The sequence below is a fragment of the Pogonomyrmex barbatus genome, unplaced genomic scaffold, assembly GCF_055798465.1.
Source record: "Pogonomyrmex barbatus isolate J1 unplaced genomic scaffold, ASM5579846v1 scaffold3, whole genome shotgun sequence".
Classification (NCBI taxonomy): domain Eukaryota; kingdom Metazoa; phylum Arthropoda; class Insecta; order Hymenoptera; family Formicidae; genus Pogonomyrmex; species Pogonomyrmex barbatus.
The window spans coordinates 8,447,514-8,467,197 of NW_028297127.1; the positions used below are offsets into that span (position 1 = coordinate 8,447,514).

General features: G+C 29.8%; 3 protein-coding genes across 5 annotated transcripts; 2 read left to right on the top strand and 1 right to left on the bottom strand.

Annotated features, from left to right (window-relative positions):
- Positions 1-1,390: 1,390 nt before the first annotated feature.
- On the top strand, positions 1,391-7,089 carry LOC105427141 (putative ATP-dependent RNA helicase DDX43). 2 transcript variants are annotated; one of them, XM_089079388.1, is made up of 12 exons: positions 1,391-2,169; positions 2,276-2,359; positions 3,256-3,608; positions 3,711-3,917; positions 4,012-4,230; positions 4,309-4,435; positions 4,677-4,842; positions 4,930-5,172; positions 5,443-5,590; positions 5,894-6,135; positions 6,203-6,365; positions 6,440-7,089. In XM_089079388.1, exons 3-12 carry the CDS (start codon positions 3,300-3,302, stop codon positions 6,569-6,571), a joined length of 1,956 nt encoding a protein of 651 aa, XP_088935514.1. In that variant the 5' UTR covers positions 1,391-2,169; positions 2,276-2,359; positions 3,256-3,299; the 3' UTR covers positions 6,572-7,089. The 2 variants fall into 2 exon arrangements, with proteins under 2 accessions (XP_088935514.1, XP_088935513.1); XM_089079387.1 differs by having other exon boundaries at positions 1,391-2,359.
- A 52-nt stretch (positions 7,090-7,141) lies between these two features.
- eco (Establishment of cohesion) lies at positions 7,142-11,544 on the bottom strand. Its single transcript, XM_011638711.2, has 6 exons — positions 11,325-11,544; positions 8,983-10,772; positions 8,443-8,668; positions 8,181-8,354; positions 7,871-8,076; positions 7,142-7,796 (listed from the first exon to the last, which is right to left on the bottom strand). Exons 1-6 carry the CDS (start codon positions 11,328-11,330, stop codon positions 7,673-7,675), a joined length of 2,526 nt encoding a protein of 841 aa, XP_011637013.2. The 5' UTR covers positions 11,331-11,544; the 3' UTR covers positions 7,142-7,672.
- Positions 11,545-16,448: 4,904 nt separating this feature from the next.
- Positions 16,449-18,392, top strand: LOC105427112 (uncharacterized). 2 transcript variants are annotated; one of them, XM_011638702.3, is made up of 4 exons: positions 16,455-17,492; positions 17,764-17,824; positions 17,906-18,067; positions 18,171-18,392. In XM_011638702.3, the coding sequence occupies exons 1-4, from the start codon at positions 17,294-17,296 to the stop codon at positions 18,175-18,177; spliced, it is 429 nt and encodes a 142-aa protein (XP_011637004.2). In that variant the 5' UTR covers positions 16,455-17,293; the 3' UTR covers positions 18,178-18,392. The 2 variants fall into 2 exon arrangements, with proteins under 2 accessions (XP_011637003.2, XP_011637004.2); XM_011638701.3 differs by having other exon boundaries at positions 16,449-17,492; positions 17,906-18,179.
- Positions 18,393-19,684: the final 1,292 nt, after the last annotated feature.

Below are 19,684 nucleotides of genomic sequence, written 5' to 3' on the forward strand. Positions count from 1 at the left end.
AAAGAAGAAAATTTAAGATGTTTAAAGATTCTTGGTAAAAGTTAAATTTTTATTTATATATATATATATATATGAATAAAAATATATGTAAATATATGTAAATATATGTAAATATATATAAGAATAAACAATTCAATAAAAATAAATTCATACATCGTTTGATAAAATGGACTTTAAAATAGAATAATGATAACATTTGATACAAAACATACAGAAAATAAAATTAACGTGTTAAAAATAAAATTAAGTGAATCGTAAAATTTGTCTCTACATTACGTTTTTATTTTACAGCTATGTTTCGTTCTTAATTGCAAAATTATTATATTAATTTTACAATTTATATGGAAAATCAAAAACTAAATCATTGAGAAATAAAAAAAACAAAATAATTTCTTAAACAATTTGTCAACAAATAGGCAATAAATTTGACAATAATTTAATATTAAAATAAAAAAAATCAATATATTATTTATATTCGCATATAAACGAAAAATGTATTTAAACAATTAATTAAATACAAAAGAGGATTAGATCCAAAAATTTTCTAATATTAAGTAAATGTAATTAATTAAAATATTATACCTTTGATTTGAAGAAATATTTTGTGAATTTACAAAGTTGTTATTTAATATTTGTTTTAATATTACCAACAAATATAAGAAATGTTTACTTGAAATTTTATTTTTTTTATTTTAATATTTGAAAATTCTAAGCTAAATAACGTTTTCTCAAAAGTATATTGCACTCAAAAACGCTAATTGAATTTTTTTTAATACAATAAAGTGTAAATAATCAAATGTATATGTATATATTTTCTCGCTTCCCCGAAAAGATATGCAACAGGTCTAGAGATGGCGCGCACATCTACACTTCTATGTAAAGACACTATAATCAGAGACTGGCCACGAAAAAGCATCTTTTGATTGGTCCGCCATCTTTTGGCTATTCTCCCTTATTTTCAAATACATTAACTACATTAATCTTAAATTGTAATATTATAATTTAAAAACATAAGCGTTTTAAAGGTAATAAAATGTGTATATTTATAAAACTTTATTTTACATAATTATATTACCAATTTATTAATATATATATATATATATTTTTTTTTTTTTAATTTTAACGATTTTAAATTTATTTTTTTTTTTTTCGCTATTTATCTTTTTTAACACAAAAGCAAAAATTAATATAATACTTTTATACTACTGTTACACTATAATATTTTTAATTTTTTTATATACAATTTTCAAACGATCCCCTGTGAAATCAATACATACGACAGCTATTCACAAAGTTAGCGCAGCGAGAGAATCGCGGAAAAGTTTTTGTTAACAATAAACTTCGAGGAAATTTCGAGAGATGCAAGTATCGATGTCATGCCTTTTTTAGAAAGGATTATTATACATATTTATTATTATTATAAACAAACTTTATTACAATATAAAATAAAATTTAAGTAAAAAAATGAACATCCACCATTTTTTATATTGATTTATCACAATTAATTAATTTATGATTATATTTTGCAATTTTAGTATCTCTATTATTTAATAATATATTATCATGCTTTCCACATGTTTAATACACATGCACAATACACTTAAATCAATGCACATGCAAAGTAAAAAATATCGCTATTGGTTAGAGTGAGATGGTGTATATTTCTTTCTTTTTCGTAGGATTTAGCCAAAACATGGCGGATCAGAGTCTCTGCTTGGTGGATCAGAGTCGTGACCAATCTCTGATTGTAGTGTCTCTACACTTATCCATACTCAAAAAGGACTCCATTGTAAGCTGCGCTGGTTGTATGAACGCACATACACACATGCGATATAAGAAAACTGGCCTGGCGGATGGATAAAAGAAACAAATGTGGCCAAAAGATTATTCTTTTCTATAATCTCTCTGGAGGCTAATTGACCATCGTTCGGACTAGTTCGAACCTTTTTGGTGTCACCAAAAAGGAAGGAAGAAATTATTAGCGGTGCGCACAAACATTTCTTATTGCCTTGCACGGCATAATGTAATATATAATAAGAACAAACGAATATCGGTATGTTCATTCATACTCATTCGTGATTATAAAGCGCGCGCGATTATTGCGCGCATTGAAATTGGTTGAAGCTGATACTATTGCGCCGATTCTTCTCGTGTACTTTCGACGCTCAGGTAAAACAAGCAAATTGGTTACATGTAGAAAAAGTGCGTCCTATCGCCCTGTGTTGTTTATATTCTTGTTTTATGAATTGTTTTTTGCACATTTGCAATTTTCAAGACGAAGGATAGTTGCGTATTTTGCTGCCTCGGCATAACATCATATCCAGCGATATCTCACTAACGGGAATCTAACCATAAAACAGTGAGTTTTACAAAAGATTTAAATAAATGATTTAATAAACGTAGTCATCATCATTTATCAATAAATTCATAATATAAGTTTTTAAAACTTATTGGAACTTCCGTTTCCTTTACGTTTCCACAATGTCAAATTATGAAACAAGAAATTATGTTTTTTTCTTGAGATTAAAATAAAGTAATGGCATTTTTTATTGCAATGAGCTCTGAGAGTAATTAATTATATGTATAATCTACTTTGGGTTACTACTAGAATTTATGATCAAACATATAATTATATTCTATATTATATATTTAGCTTAACATTTTAGAAAGATATATTGAAGATATAATTACATGAAACAGTGAAAATATAATTATTTAATATAAAAATTATTTTAAGTATAGTAAGTCTATTAATAATTTAATATTTTATATTTTTTTTCTTTACATAATTTGAATCAAACTTGAGTTTATGGTACATATCCAGTTTAATTGCTCTTGAATCGATTCAAACTCAAAAATGCTATAATTTTTATGATTATAAATTAAATAATGCAAGAAATTGAATAAGCTGTTCTTACCAGCTTATAAATCTTGAATAATTATACATTTATAAAGTTGAATTTACATTATAAATTTTGAATTATATATAATATATTTATTTGAGCTAATAAATTTGATATAATTTTGTTATGATATTTATTAAATTATTTAATAGAAATTATAAAAAAGTTAATTTATTTGATACGTCAATTTTAAAAAACACAATGAGAAATAAATGAGAGATTTATTAAAATTGAGAGAAAGTTAATATTCTTTTATGATAATACTTCTATATCACAATTTTTTTTCTCAATCTTAGAATTTTTTTTAAAGTTCTCTATATTATATATGCTAAATATTATTTGTACATTTTAGAATATATTTAGCTTTGAATACAAAAAACTCCATTATTTTCAACAATGAGTGGATGGGAAAGTAATAGAACGTCAGTAAGGAGATATGATCGAGGCTATGATCACAGAAGAGAAAATAGGAAGGAAAGAGACAGTCAATTTTATAGACGTTCTAATAGATCATTTGGAGATAATTGGAATAATGATTCAAATACACAAAACTATCATGACAATTCATATAGAAAGAATAATGAAAATTTGGACGATGCAAATGAACTTGTTATGTACATTGATACCAACAATATTGGAAGACTTATTGGAAGAGGAGGTAGCAAAATTAAAGCTCTACAAGAAGAAAGCAATGCTATGATTAATGTAAATAAACATTATAAGCTTAATCAATATAATAAAATTATAGAGTTAAATATAATTCATTATATATTATTTCATAACTGATTTCTTTTTACTTTCATTTAGATTGACAAACAGTGTGCTGAAAATGGACAGACTCCTGTAAGGCTAACCGGTACGGATGAAGCGCGACAACGAGCTAAAAGTTTAATAGAGGAATTATTTGATAATGTGCAAGAAAATGCAGAAATTGCGCAAAGAATGAAACCTGAGGAGAAAAAGGAAGAAATTGATTGGCGCAATTTCGATTGGGGCAAGGCTAATGAAGAATATGTATGTTGTGTATACAATAATGAAAAATGGATTATTTTATAATATATAAGTATAATAACAAATATAATTTTTAAAACGATAATTTTTTCGGTAGGAGGAACGTCAGAAGCAAAAGTGGGCAACTTTGCCTCCAATTATAAAAAATTTTTATAAGGAAGATTCAGATGTTGCTAATATGTCGAAGACAAAAGTAGCTTATATTAGAAAAAGTAATAATAATATAGAAGTTAAGCATGTTTTCGAAAATGAAGGAGGCTCCGATGAAGAAATAAAAATACCAAATCCTATCGAAACTTTCGAACAAGCTTTTCAGGTAATGTAGTCATTAACCAATAATTCAAATTATTTATGATTTTAGCACAATTGTTTAAACGTGATATTTATATTACAGGAATATCCAGATATCCTTAAAGAAATACGAAAACAAGGATTTGAAAAACCAAGTCCTATACAATGTCAAGCATGGCCTATTCTTCTGAATGGTCAAGATCTCATTGGAATAGCGCAAACTGGAACAGGTGCAATTTTTATTTTTGTGATTTATATACAATTATAGAAGAACAATTGTGCGATTTCAAGAAGATATTTATTTTGTATCTATTAGCTTTAAAAAATTTTTGTTAATATTATATACTGAAATCATAATCACATAAATTTTTAAAATTAATATTTTTGTTTTAAAGATCTTAAATACTATAATTTATGTTGAATTTTATAACGAGTACTACATTATTATTGTGATTATTATTATTATTCCAGGTAAAACTCTTGCTTTTCTACTACCTGCCTTGATTCATATTGATGGACAAGTAACTCCACGTGAGGAGCGTACTGGGCCAAATGTGCTTGTTATGGCACCGACAAGAGAATTAGCACTACAGATTGAAAAAGAAGTAGGAAAGTATTCTTATCACGGCATTAAAGCGTAAGTATAATGCATCTTGCATTTATTTTTTCATATATATTATATAAAACGTGATCTTTAATATTTCTTAATTCAATATTATTTAAGGGTATGTGTATATGGTGGTGGAAATCGCAAGGCTCAAATCAATACTGTAACAAAGGGTGTGCAGATAGTAATTGCAACTCCTGGAAGATTAAACGACTTGGTTCAAGCAGGTGTATTAGATGTATCAGCTGTAACGTATCTTATACTTGACGAAGCAGATCGTATGCTGGACATGGGTTTTGAACCACAAATTCGTAAGACTCTCTTGGGTGTGCGACCAGATAGACAAACTGTTATGACAAGGTAAATATTTATTATTTGAAGTTTCTATTAAAAATTATAAAATATTAAAATAGAATTCTTTGAAAGAAAAACAGTTATAATTTTTTTTTTGGCATTTATTTTTTCTTCAATTTTTATGTAAAATTTATTATATAAATTGGTTCTCTCTCTTTAAGAATAATAGATTATTTATTCCTATACTTCCAAAATATGATGATCTCTCTGTAAAAAATCCAGGTGTAATACTGCTTATAATAAATATTAATATAATACTTATCCTTTTTTGGTCAGCGCTACATGGCCTCAGGGTATAAGACGTTTAGCTCAATCATATATGAAAAATCCGCTTCAAGTATTTGTCGGATCACTTGATTTAGCAGCTGTCCATTCTGTAACACAAAGGATCTATTTAATTAATGAAGATGAAAAAATAGAGATGGTTAGTAGTATCTTGAATTGAAAACAGTATTTAAGAAGCTTATTCTATAAATATTTTCAGCAATTAAATTATCTTTCTTTAGATGAAATAACAATAGGATAAACAATCTTTATAAAGTTTTGCATTAATTTTTCTTATATACTTTTAAAAAATAATTTTCGAACAATATCCTTTCTAATTCTTTATAAATGTCTTTTTTATATATCAAGATAAAATCTATAGGATATTTATAAAATAAATGGATAATAGGAACTATAAGATATCTTAAAAATTAGCGTTATTATATTATATTACAACATGTAGATGCATCAGTTCTTCCAAGAGATGGGTTCAAATGATAAGGCGATAGTATTTTTCGGTAAAAAATCAAAAGTGGATGATATATCCAGTGATTTGGCATTGTCGAACATCGATTGTCAGAGCATTCATGGTGACAGAGATCAAATGGATAGGGAACAAGCATTGGAAGATCTGAAGAAAGGAGCTGTGCAGATTCTCCTCGCGACCGACGTGGCTAGTCGAGGAATCGATATTGAAGATATTACGTAAGTTTCAAATATGAAATATGTTATTCAAGATATGATGAGACTTTTACTCCCTGGTATATTTTAGGCACGTACTGAATTATGATTTCCCACGGGATATAGAGGAATACGTTCACAGAGTCGGACGTACTGGACGAGCAGGCCGAACAGGCGAAAGTATTACTTTCATGACTAGACAAGATTGGCATAATGCCAAAGCACTAATTGATATCCTTGAAGAAGCTAATCAAGTTAGTAAATATATATAAAAATTCTTCATAATTTTTTTATAAATAAGTTCAACCAACTTGTGCTTCTATTTCAGGAAGTACCTGAAGAACTATATAAAATGGCTGAGAGATATGAAATATGGAAGAAGAAAAAAGAATCAGAACAATCATTTGTTAGAGGTAGCAGGTATGGTAATAGCAATAGACGTGGTAATAATCGTTGGTAACTTAAAATTGACTAATTAATGGCGCTTAGAATAGTTTTACATTGTGTTTGATACAATTTGTACCTGATTAGCACGTTGTAATACTATTTTTACATGATCTCAACGAGATTAATTTCGTAGGAATACAGTATTCCTTTTCTCATTTTCTGTTATATAGTTACCAAAGTTAATTAATATGTGTGGATTTAAAATTAAGATTTCAAATATCTTCATGAGATATTGATCCTAAAATATGCTTGCATGCAATATAGAATATTGACAAGGTATATCATCAGTGATATATTGGTGATGTTTAACTTTACATTGTTATAATTATCAATGGCGAAGTACAATTACAATTTATCTTATGTTACACTATTCAAAATATACTAATTACAAAATAGATATAGTTTATAAGTTTTCCATCCAAGTTTACATACTAGATACTTTTTGTATTTGTTTAAAACATGTACAGTATTCATGACATTTGAATTTGATTTGATTATGATGAATATATAATGAATATTTTTTTTATTTAATCAAGTTTACCTTTATCCTATTTATTAGATCATTTCAAATATATAACACATATTTCACAATAGCCAGCTATAAAATATATTATTCATATATCATATACAAGAAATATAAAAGTGAATAGGGAAGATGTATTAATTAAGAATGAGATTACTAACTGTGTTCACTTCGAGAACAATATTAATAATTTTACAATATTATTATTTTATCTAAATTGTAAATCTCTCAAAACAATTCCATGTATTTGTATCAAATTTTATCGACTATGTATCTTATATTCGTACTTTTTGATAAATTTACTATTATAAAAGAACTCTCTTATTAAATTTAAGCTTATACAGTAAAATAGTAAACAACAGTCAAATTTAAACGAAAGAGATATTTGTTAAAATTAATTTATAAAGTTAATTTATAAAAAAAAAATTAATTTTTTTTTATCGATATCTGTAATAGATTTTGTAAAAATATAATTATATAGCAAATCAAAATACAACAAAAATGAGAAATAAAATGTAGTAAGTAAATATTAACAACTCGAAAACTATTTGGAAACAAAAATGAATTTTGGAATTTGAATGGAACGAGAATTCAGTTGTAAACCTTGAAGCTTCGCGTTTTCGTGTACTTCTCGGCAAAGATCTTGCCACCTGGAGTCGGTATTGAAAACGCTATGTCATCCATCGACATCACGTAACCATAAAAGAATTTAGTTCTGAAATGCATGAACAAGAAGTTGTTTAATCTTTGAAAAAAAATTAATATGTGCATAATATTAACAATGTTTACCTCAAAGTATCAACAAGTTTAGTGGCTATACCCTGTTTGCGATGACTCATCGCAGTCCAAACAACATTTATGCCGCATTTCGTAGGTGTACTCTCATCGGTGCAACAGTTGAGTTCGATTAGCTCGGGAATTATGCGAAATGCTTTTTCAATATGTTCTGCCACCAGTACTCCGAGAATTGTTTTTTCACGTATATACAGAAAGATCTACAAGACATCTTTTTGTTATCAAATTATTATATAATTGAATTTGACATTTAATACATACATACACATACATAAGTTCTGTATGTATGTGAGTATATACTTGCGTTTTTGTTCTGATATTCTGAAATATTCATATCTGTTAATCCCAAGTCTCTATCTACAACAGTTAAAATCTCCAATACTTTCTTCCAATGTTGTTTAGGATCATGTGGCTCGATTAAGATTATTCTGCTAGACGTGAAAGGATCCTCTGATATAACACGTTCGTTTTTCCATCCCTGAAATACCGTACATAATAAAGAGTTAAATATCATATTTTTATAGTAATGCGATATTTATTTCAAAAAGATACAGATACAAACTCACCTGAAATTTTAAAATTCGTATGCTGTTGTGATAATTCAAGTGAGCGTTTTCATCCTCAGGATTGCCCAGTTGATAGACAACGTTACATTCCTGACACTGAGTAGCGCCGAAATGTTTCTGACCAGCATCTAACTGATACTGATCTTCCGCACCACCACCTTTCGCAGACAACTGCCACTGCATACTTTTTTTTGTTGCTTTTGTTGTATTCGCATTATTTGTCTCTCTAAAATTGAAATTAAAATATATATCTTATTAAAATAAATTGAGAATACATCTACAATATCTGGTGCAAAATTTTCCAAAGGACAAAAAAATTAATACGAAGTAAAAATAAAAAATTAATATAAAAAAATAATAAAAATAATTCTTAATAATATAAAAATTAATAATTTCCAAGAATAATATAAGATATTTGTGTGTGTGTGTGTGTGTGTGTGTGTGTGTGTGTGTGTAAGTAAACATACAATTTTATATAAATTAAATGAAATTTTATAAATAAATAAAAAAAGATTTGAAATATATAATTCGAAAACATACTCGAAAATGTTATCAGGTACAGAATATCCTTTTGTAAACAATGGAAAATATTTTTTCTTAGCATTTTCTTTTTCAGTTTCCTTTTCGTTATTCGTGTTATCAAGTGAAAGATTTTGAAAACTTTTCAATGGAGCATCTTTGATGTTCATCGTCGAAGTCATGTTGCTAAGTTCAGTAGCTGGAGACATAATCATATCTTTCGACAATATCTTCGTCGTCGTTGATTTTAATGGAGAAACAGCGTTCGCTGTGTCAGTCAATGTTCCCATAGTATCATAATCGTCATTCGACCAATCATCCTCCAGAATTTTCAGAAGATCATCAACTTTGTCTTGCTGTAACAAAGTTTCAACCTCTGGTTCATCGACAGTCAAATCAGTGGCATCCAAAGGGACATCCACGGGACTTGACTTTTGCTTATGATCTTTCTTCGTAGAGGGAATACGTTTCTGATTTTGATTTTCTTTCAATATAATTTTACCATCTGTGACCTTTAATTTAATCTTGTTATTTACCGTCACTGTAGCAGCGTGATTTAATCTGATAGTTCTATTAGTTTTGAAAAATCGCTTAGTCTCGTCAATCATTGGTGAGGGTGGTTTCTCTACAATTGTGTTCATTTTCATTGACAGCGCTTCCTCCATAAACGAGCTCTTATTCGTCGAAGATGCAAGATTTTGTTGTTGTTCCTTCTTTTTTAACGTTTCTATATTCACCTTAGGTTTCGGCTTTTTGATTCCGTGGCACACGCCAGCGTTTATTCTACCATATTTTCGTTTTCTTAATGATGAATGTTTGATATTGCTTTGTGGGGGTAAAGTTCGTCTCCTTTTAACGTCGCTATTTCTAAAGTTGCTAAAGGGACTTGCTCGTTCGGACTTGATGTTGCCGCTGTAAAACATTTTCGTACTTAATGAAAAATTCTTCAGGCTGCTACATTCGTTTCTCCTTTCCTGAAACAACGATGCTCTCGCTCTAGGAACAGAGGCATCGTCTGCCTTAAACAGCTTCGCTAATTTTGTCGGTTTTCCTGCCGACTGATCACGCGCATGTCTTTTCAATGTATTCTCCTTTTGTTCCGGTGAGAAATCTTTGCTTATTTCAATGCTAAATTTCCGCTTGTGTAACTTCGGCAATGGGACTGTTTTACTTATGGAGATTGATGGCGTTATCTGTCTCTCGGGAGTTCTTCCCTTTCGAGGTGTTTCTGTGATATTTTGGTTCTGTATTTCTGTAGCAAAGTTTCGTTGAGGTGTCTCTGGTATTATCTCATTTGTTTGCTCCACAATCTTTGTCAAATGTTGTGGCATCAATGGTTCCATATTCTTATTTGGAGTAGCCGGTAGCGATTTTGATGAGCGGTCATTGAATAACTTACATCTTGGCGAATATCTGGCAGCTTTGGTGACCATCTTAAGTGCTGTAAAGGGCGACATATGTTCTTGCATGTTAAACCTTAGACGATCCCAAGATAAAGATGGGCTATAAGTGAGCGATTTTTCAGGTGTTGCAAATGGAGAAATAAATTCTCTGCCTGAAGAGCTAAGACTCGAATTGCTGAGACTTGGACTTTGATCAGTGAGAGCTAGAGGTGACATAGGTCCCAAATCTGAATCTTCTGAAGATTCTTTGTTGTCTTCAATTTGCTCTACACTTGGAATAATAGTTCTTTTGTCAGATTTATCATTGGATGTTGCAAAAAGACATTTTTGTGCTCGTCGTGGAGTACAAAGTAACATTCCTTGATCATCATCTATCGACATTTTTAAGTAAATTATTAAAATTGCAATCTGAAAAATATATTCAAATAAATATAAGGTTTTAGTATTAAAAACTACTAAATTAAAATTTCATTCTATCAAAGATTGATAGATCTTACAATTATTAACAATTTGAAAAAAAAAGAAAAACGTAAAAGAGAATTTGTATAAAATTCTGTAACATATATAATATTCTATTTACGAAATTGCCATAGTTGGAAAGAAAATCAACGTGTAAATTACATTGTATAAATGTTTCTAGATTGTAATAAACTAACCTGAAACGAACCGACAATTTTATAGTGACTCAGACAAATGCGTCAAAACTGCTAACAATTGATGAAGTGACGTTCAACGTGCAAATGTTAATACTCCCCGAGAAATACTTAAAATCAGCGTATCTATCACATAAGTTTACATTTACAAATTATGTAAGCAGAAGCGCGGGAAACAATCAGAAGCTTAAATGTTTTTATCACAACGGCTGCGCAATGTGTTGTTTGCGTATTACGATCACACGCATGCGCCGATTTTCGCTATCTCTGATTGGCGGGATGCGATCAAAAGATTTGTACACATTACTTGCATCAAAGGGTGCGTTCCTTTATTCCCTCCGAGTACTGTCAGTACTACGAATAACGTTCCAATATAGAGAGTAGTGCATTCCAAAAGTACTGCCTTGAATTCTATGACGTCATTGATTTTGACGTACTTCCTGTTGCGGCTACTGCACCAGCGAGGTAAAGCAGTTAGAACACAAAAATGGCTGCTTCCATGGAGACTAAAATAACCTTGATTGATGCTGAAGAAAATAAAGTATATAATATGAAATAATATAATATAATGAAATTATTATGATATTATATAATATTATGAAATTATTTATTATTATTATTTTATTATTATTATTATTATTATTAATATTAATATTATTATTAATTTTTTTATTATTATTAATTATTTTATATATATTATATTTAATATATATAATAAAATTATATTTTTTTTTAATATTACATATGCCAGTCATTTTCAGTTGGAGTTTGAAAACGTACTGCAACTGCGTTCCGTTTTATAACCTTGAAGTTAGAAAGCGCACGAAACTAAAACAGAACGATAGCTGCAGTACACTTCCATTACGTCATAGCATGAGTACTCGGAATAAATAAGGAACGCACAAAGGAACACTTGGAACACATTTTTAGATTTAAAAGAATGTACTAATCGAACGCAAGATTTCACTAACTATGGTTGTTGTTAAACCGTTTTAATTCCACGTATAAACGAGAATATGACAGTACCCGGAGTAAATAAAGGAACGCACCCTAAAGCTATGATCCATAGCGCTACAAAAGCTTCGAAGCATTTGATTAACTAATCAATACAAAGAATTTAATTTTAATTTTATGAATTGAATCAAAAATGTTTCGAAGCATTTGTAACACCAAGTGAACCCTAGTGTTGTTCCATGGAGCATATCGCGCGTATCGCGGATCGCACGTATCGAAAATCTGACTAATCGCGGACGTTCCGCTGTTTTCGATATGCGAGAGTTTCGTTTCCTAGTCTCATGACACGGAATTCGCGTAAGCGAATCAAGCGGATAACCAATCACAAACGATTTTCCTTATTTCCTTTCATCTAAACAGTTTTATAATTGGTAAAATCACTGATTTATTTTCTCATTACATACGCTCATTCCGCTTCATGGAACCAAGGAACAAAACTCTCGCGTACCGAAAACAGCAGAAAGTTTGTGATAGAAACAAATCTGACCTCTGCGCAGTCATTTCTTTATTTTTGATAGATTTGCTAAAGAGAATCACGTAAGCATTAATAATTAAAATTACTTAATTATTTGTAAAACCTATGCGAAATACATTCATTCCATGGTGGGACCATAGAAAGAAAGAGAATGAAAGAAATATCCATAATGTGTAAGTAAATTTTATTAAAGTTAATTAAATATTAATTGTGAATTTAATATAAACAATTAATATTTATATTAAGTGTTAATTAAATTCACAATTAATGTTTAATAAAATTTAATAAAATTTACTTATGGATATTTAATTAAATATTCATTGTTTAATATAAGTGAAAAAATTCGCAATTGGTTTAACAGATGTAAAATGAAATCAAGAACAATATTTCTTTGGCTTTTGTTATCAACAAAGCGTCTAAAACACAATCATAATACTTTCATCAGGCAGGAAATATATTATAAAATTAATAAATTAATTAAATAAAATTAATTATATACATAATAATCCATTACACACACACACACACACACACACACACACACACACACACACACACACACACACACACACAAACGCATACTTTATATACATTAGTATATACATTCCTATATACTTTCCATTTATATTTTTTTCCATTTTTTTCCATTTTGTTTCCATTTTTTTTATAATAATATAAAAGATTTACAAATTCACAATCTAACTTTAACAAATTTACATGCAACATTCCTCGCCAAAAATTTCCCGCCAATTTTTTTTAGAATTTTAAAGAATACTATTGGTTCAAAAACATTATTCATCATCTTTTTTCCTAGTCTGTACATTATCGATAAAGCCGTAGCGACGGCTGTCGCTTGCAACGACATTATCGGTAGAGATGAGGTACAGAATAATCTAAAATAATCTAAAAAAAATTGGCGGAAAATTTTTGGCGAGGAATGTTGCATGTAAATTTGTTAAAGTTAGATTGTGAATTTGTAAATCTTTTATATTATTATAAAAAAAATGGAAACAAAATGGAAAAAAATGGAAAAAAATATAAATGGAAAGTATATAGGAATGTATATACTAATGTATATAAAGTATGTGTGTGTGTGTGTAATTGATTATTATGAATATAATTTTGTATACATTTAAAAAATTTTTTTATGTATATAATTTTGTTTATAATTTTGTTTATATTTTTTTGGCTTGTTGCTATATCCCACTGCTCTGCAATTGAATTTTGATAACATTCAACTGCATAAAATCTTAAAGCAATCAAAGTCTGAAAGATAATATAAATGACAAAGTAATATAAGTTGTAAATTATATAACGTATATATGTAATTATTTAATATATAAATTATATAACATAATGTATATACAAAGTATGTACATATTGATTTTTTTGTATGTACATACATAGATAATATAAGAATCAATAATTTAAAAATAATTTAATTAATAATATATAAAATAACACAGTACTTTATTTAATTACCTTTATTTAATTAACCAATATTATTTTGTAATATATATGTAATACATATGCATAAATTTATACCTGATGTTCAACATTGAGACCATATATAGACGTTGACGTTGTAATCTTGGTCCCAAACATCTGTGGCGGCTGGTGTGTTGGAGGAGCGTTGTCCACGATATATAGTAGAATTTTTGGTGACGGAAAAAAGATGTTGGCCGCAGTGGGTTTCGAACCTGTGGTCCTCAGGTGTATGAGTCTCGAGCGCTACCACTGCGCTATGCGGGCCACGGTACTTTTTCGTGTATGTTTCTGCTAGATATTAGTTGTGTGAGCGGGGGACCGCCACACATCTATCAATTCCATCACAATATCTGGATTCGCTCTATATAATCTGACAAATTGATTGGGCCAATCGAATAAATTTGATTATTTCGCCATTGTCTCCTCTGTGCACAGCGTTCTAAACGTTCTGCTGTGTTCTTTCTTCCCATATTTTTGCGATGCTGTACAAAATTATAATAAATGTTATTAGAATGATATGTAAATAATATAATACAAATCAATAAATAATACAATGTAAATAATACTACAATGTAATAATAATTCAATGTCTTCTTTCCAATATTTGTATTCTCTCTTTTTAATTTTTGTATGTAACTACCAGAATCAAATCTGATGGAATCCAAAATCTTGCCAGTAGTAATATCTAGTATCATTGATTTTTATAATTGGGTCAAGTTATTGAATTGTTCTGCTATCATGCGTAATTAAAAATGGTTTTCTTTCAGGACCCGTTTGAACACGCTTTATCTTGCACAATTTTCTCTTTTTATTTTTCAGGTTTCACTTTCTCTTTATCCAAGTTTAATTTGCTCTTTATCTTTATTAAATGCATGAGTGTCGGTCCACAATAAGTATTTAATCTTTAAGTCGTAAGAAATTGACCAATCATAGTCGATTATTCTTTTCATATTCGATTATAATTGGTCAATTTCTTACTTCTTAAAGCTTAAATCATTTATTGTGGACCGACACATACAAAAATTTATGTAAGGACAAAAGACATCCCACCTACTCAACGGCCGGAGAGGGACTCAAGAGGGAAAATTCAAAAAATTATCGGTGTCGATGTCGGTTGAATGCTACCGTCACATACGGAGGGTCTCGTTAGAAATAGCGACAGTTATCGTTCACGAACGACAAGCATCGTTAGGTATCCATCGTTAATGATAGTACAGAATAGCTTTGTACGATATCTATCGGTCAATGCCGTTAACGACAGTTGTCGGTATCATCCATTTGTATCGGTTGCGCAAGCGACAGACGTCGTTATCGAACCGAACCGAACCATAGTTGTAACATGTACAGAATGTCCCGGGTCAGTTATGCTACAATAATGGATTTGGCGGAGCGATTGCATATCGAAAATAGCGTAACGTCCGCAATTGGTCAGGATGCCGTATGATGACGCAATATCTATATGCGCGTATCAAAGTTCCGACTAATCGCTGACGTTCCGCCGTACGCGTCAATTTTGTTCTACTGTCCCATGCAGCGGATCGCGCATAAGCGAATTAGCGGATCGCCAATTACAGAATTGTTTTGCTAGCTCTGTTTGCAAAATAATATTTTATGTTGTCCGTGATTGGTGATCCGTTAATTCGCTTATGCGCGATCCGCTGCATGGGACAGTAGAACAAAATTGATGCGTACGTAAAACGGCGAAAAGAAACAAAAATCAAGTCAGTAAATTAAAATTTCTTATGGGAATTGTTATCAATTATTTATCGTTTATGGATTTGTCAATCGGTTATTGTTATTGTGTTAAAGTGTTATTTTTTTGTAGCAAACAAAATGGATTTAGATGAGGATATATTATTAGCAATTTTCGTCTTAGTACAAAAATTTAAACAAAGTTGTTCTTTTGAACAAGAAACACTGCGTCGAAAAATTTTACTCTTGTATGCACTGTATAAAGTTGTAAGAAGCGAAGGAAAAGGCAAATAATATCAATTTTGGGTACGACTTATTTACTGTACATCGACGTTTCTTGCAAAAAGTGAAAATCTCCCAAGGAAATGGAGCTTAAAGATAAAACAAAATTTCGTAATTACTTCAGAATGAATTCGATTATATTGAAAAAATTACTCGAATTAATTGGTCCATTAATTACTAGACAATCTGTCGTTCGCGAATCAATTTCTTCTGAAATGCGTTTATATATCACGCTTCGCTATTTAACTTCGGGAGATAGCATGACATCAATTTCATATGCCTTTTGTGTTTTTTATTACTGCTTACACTAAACCGCTGCTTAAAGACGTAATAAAACGGCGGAACATCAGCGATTGGTCGGAACTTTGATACGCGAATACGCGCGTATAGAAATCGCGTCATTGGACAGCATCCTCAGGCTGGTGTCTCATGGCGCGGAAATCCACAACGGAACGGAACCAATCACAGCAAAAGAACGAACAGAATGAACGAGTTTTCTTTTGGTTCTTTCGCTGATTGGTTTGCGCGTTCCGTTCCGCTGTGGATTTCCGCACCATGGGACACCAGCCTCAGATTTTCGATACGCGATACGCGCAATACGCTCCATGGGATGGCACGTAAGTGTCGATCCACAATAGATGATTTAAGCTTTAAGAAGTAAGAAATTAACCAATTATAATCGAATATGAAAAAAATAATCGACTATGATTGGTCAATTTCTTACGACTTAAAAATTAAATACTTGTGAACCGACACTTAAGGGCCATGGCATATAAAAAAACTTAAACGGTAAGCGAATTAGCCAATCACAATCGAAAACGTAAGTGTCGGTCCACAATAAGTATTTAATCTTTAAGTTGTAAGAAATTGACCAATCATAGTCGATTATTCTTTTCATATTCGATTATAATTGGTCAATTTCTTACTTCTTAAAGCTTAAATCATCTATTGTGAACCGACATTAAGCGGGATCTACAATGAGACTTTAAGACAAATGTATAATATAATTTGTAATTTGAGACAATCGATTATTCTTCTAAAAATCAATTATGATTAGTCAATTTCTTAAGTCTTACGTCTTACGTCTTAGTGTCGGTCCACAATAGGTGATTTAAGCTTTAAGAAGTAAGAAATTGACCAATTATAATCGAATATGAAAAGAATAATCGACTATGATTGGTCAATTTCTTACGACTTAAAGATTAAATACTTATTGTGGACCGACACTTACCTCCCTTTGCTGGGGGACAAACGACAAAAGACATATTCTGGCAAGAACTTTAATAAAGAACTTGCATGAGCCTCAGTAGTTGCAATGCTCGAAGATGTCCGATGATAATATCGTATTTTTGGTGTGCTATATCTATCTACTGAGAATTGAAGTTATAATACTGTTAATGTTTACAAGTCCAGATGCTGAAAAGGAATTTTATAAGATATGGCAGAAATACGGAAAGGAACGACGAAAAGTTATTATATCGTTAAAAGAAAAATTTGGACAGAATGCACAACCCATATATGTTCCTAAATGGGAATTAATAAGTTGGTCTTTAGCCATCGAGTGAGTGGGACGTCTTTTGTCCTCACATGAATTTTTGTGTTGCGTCATGCAATTTGTTAAGGATAAAGAGAAAGCTAAACGTGGATAAAGAGAAAGTTGAACTAGAATATCACAGAATACAGAGAAACTTATAAAGGATTTAGATAAACCTGTGTTATATAACCCTAGGGTTGAAGACACATAGTCGGAATTAATCCGACATCCTCCAACCGGAGGAAAAGAGAAAAAAAAAAACTAAATGGGAATTATATGAGATATGTGGTAGTTTTCCTCATACAGTTATTATACCTCAAAAGTATGTTGATTATCTATCTCAAGTATGATGTCAAAGCATTATCATTCAGAGCAATATTACAAATTATATTATTGTTGACAGAATTAGCAGCAATTATATGAAGACTACATCTTTAAAATCAAGTCAATATAGTCAACCATCCACACAGTGTCAAATGTTTGTGTCACAAATTGTGAAACCATCTATAGCTCACAATTATATTACAACTATACAGACTTCCAGTACCAACTGTGCACTAGATTTGTATGCATCATTATTTAGCATATGTTGCATTATGTGATGAATAATAAAATATGCTCATATATGCTCATATGTAAACAACAACAATAAATTTATTTATTTTCAGACAATGATACATCATGTGAGTCTGTTGTCTCAATCTTTAAATATATCATTTCAGTCTCAAAAACAGCAGCAAATTCAAACAAAGTCTCAATCCCAACTTTCTTCTACTACTGAAATTAAAGTATCAAAAAAAGAAGCAAGTAATGCATAACAGGTCTTGCAGACAATGAGTCAACCAACAGCAAAGATTGTTCCTCCATATCTAAAAAAAAAAAAGTATAAATTTTAATAAAGTTAAAGCTAAAAAAATAAAAGTATAAATATAGATCAAATAAATATGTGTGCCAAAGATATAAATAAAATATATATAATTAAAAATATAATAAATATATATAATTAAATATATTAAATATATATAATTAATAACTTACTTTGTGTACTATTTGCGTACATTAAATATTCGTTTACATTTAAGCACAAGAAAATCTAATCTACGGAAAAATGGTTGCTGATTTCTCATTATAAACTTAATGTACATATGTATAATTATATTTTCCTTTTTTGCAATAAGACACCTTGTTATAATGTAATCTTTTTCTTCAACAAAATACGCAGTACGCTTAATATTGAAACATTTAAAATGATAACAGCACCAGAATTTCTAAAGATTCTACAAACTTTATTAAAATTTTCAGAAATTCTCTATTTTACAGCCAATCAGCATGTCTCAGAATTTATTGTACGACCAATGAAATACTGATCTTTTACTATAATTCTTTATATTGTCTGTTCGTGATTGACTGATTATTACTTCTGCTGTTGTAAACAGGAATGGAGTAAAATTCTTGTTACGTCCCGAGATGGCGTAGAACAGTTAATGGAATTTGGGAAGGGATATCTAGTATATTTGTATTGTTATGTTCAGTGGCGATACTGGATATGATTAAACTATATTTTCGGATTGGAATCCGCGACCGAGCGGAAAATGGGAGGAAATATGTTTTGTTATTATAATAATCGGGATATGATATTGTATTGTAAAGTTATGATTGTTGGTATAATTGGTTGTGAAATTGTGATTCAAAGTTATTTAATATGATAGAAAGAAATGATTTGTTTGATTATTGTTGAAAGATATCTATTAGATTCGGAAAAAATTAACGGAGACCGACTGGATTTGAACTCGGGATCCCTCGTCTACCAATCCGACACTTAGTCTGCACGACCACGACGGCTCCTCTCTGTTAGTGTTTATATTCCGAATCTCTTTCATGACCGCTTACGGTCGTCTAATTCTTACATTGTAAAATATTAAATGTATGTAAAAAAAATTATGTAACACGAATAAATAGTTACATTAAAATAATAATAATAAAGAAAATAATAATAATAATAATATAATAATAGCAATGAAAGTATTAATGAGAATTATATGGTGAAATATAGTGATGAATAAAATAATGCCAAAATATCTGAAATACAGGTTTACATATATATGAATATTTGATCTATGCAAAAGATGAGGATGATATAAGTTTAATTATATATGAAATGGGAATGGAAATCAGAAAATAT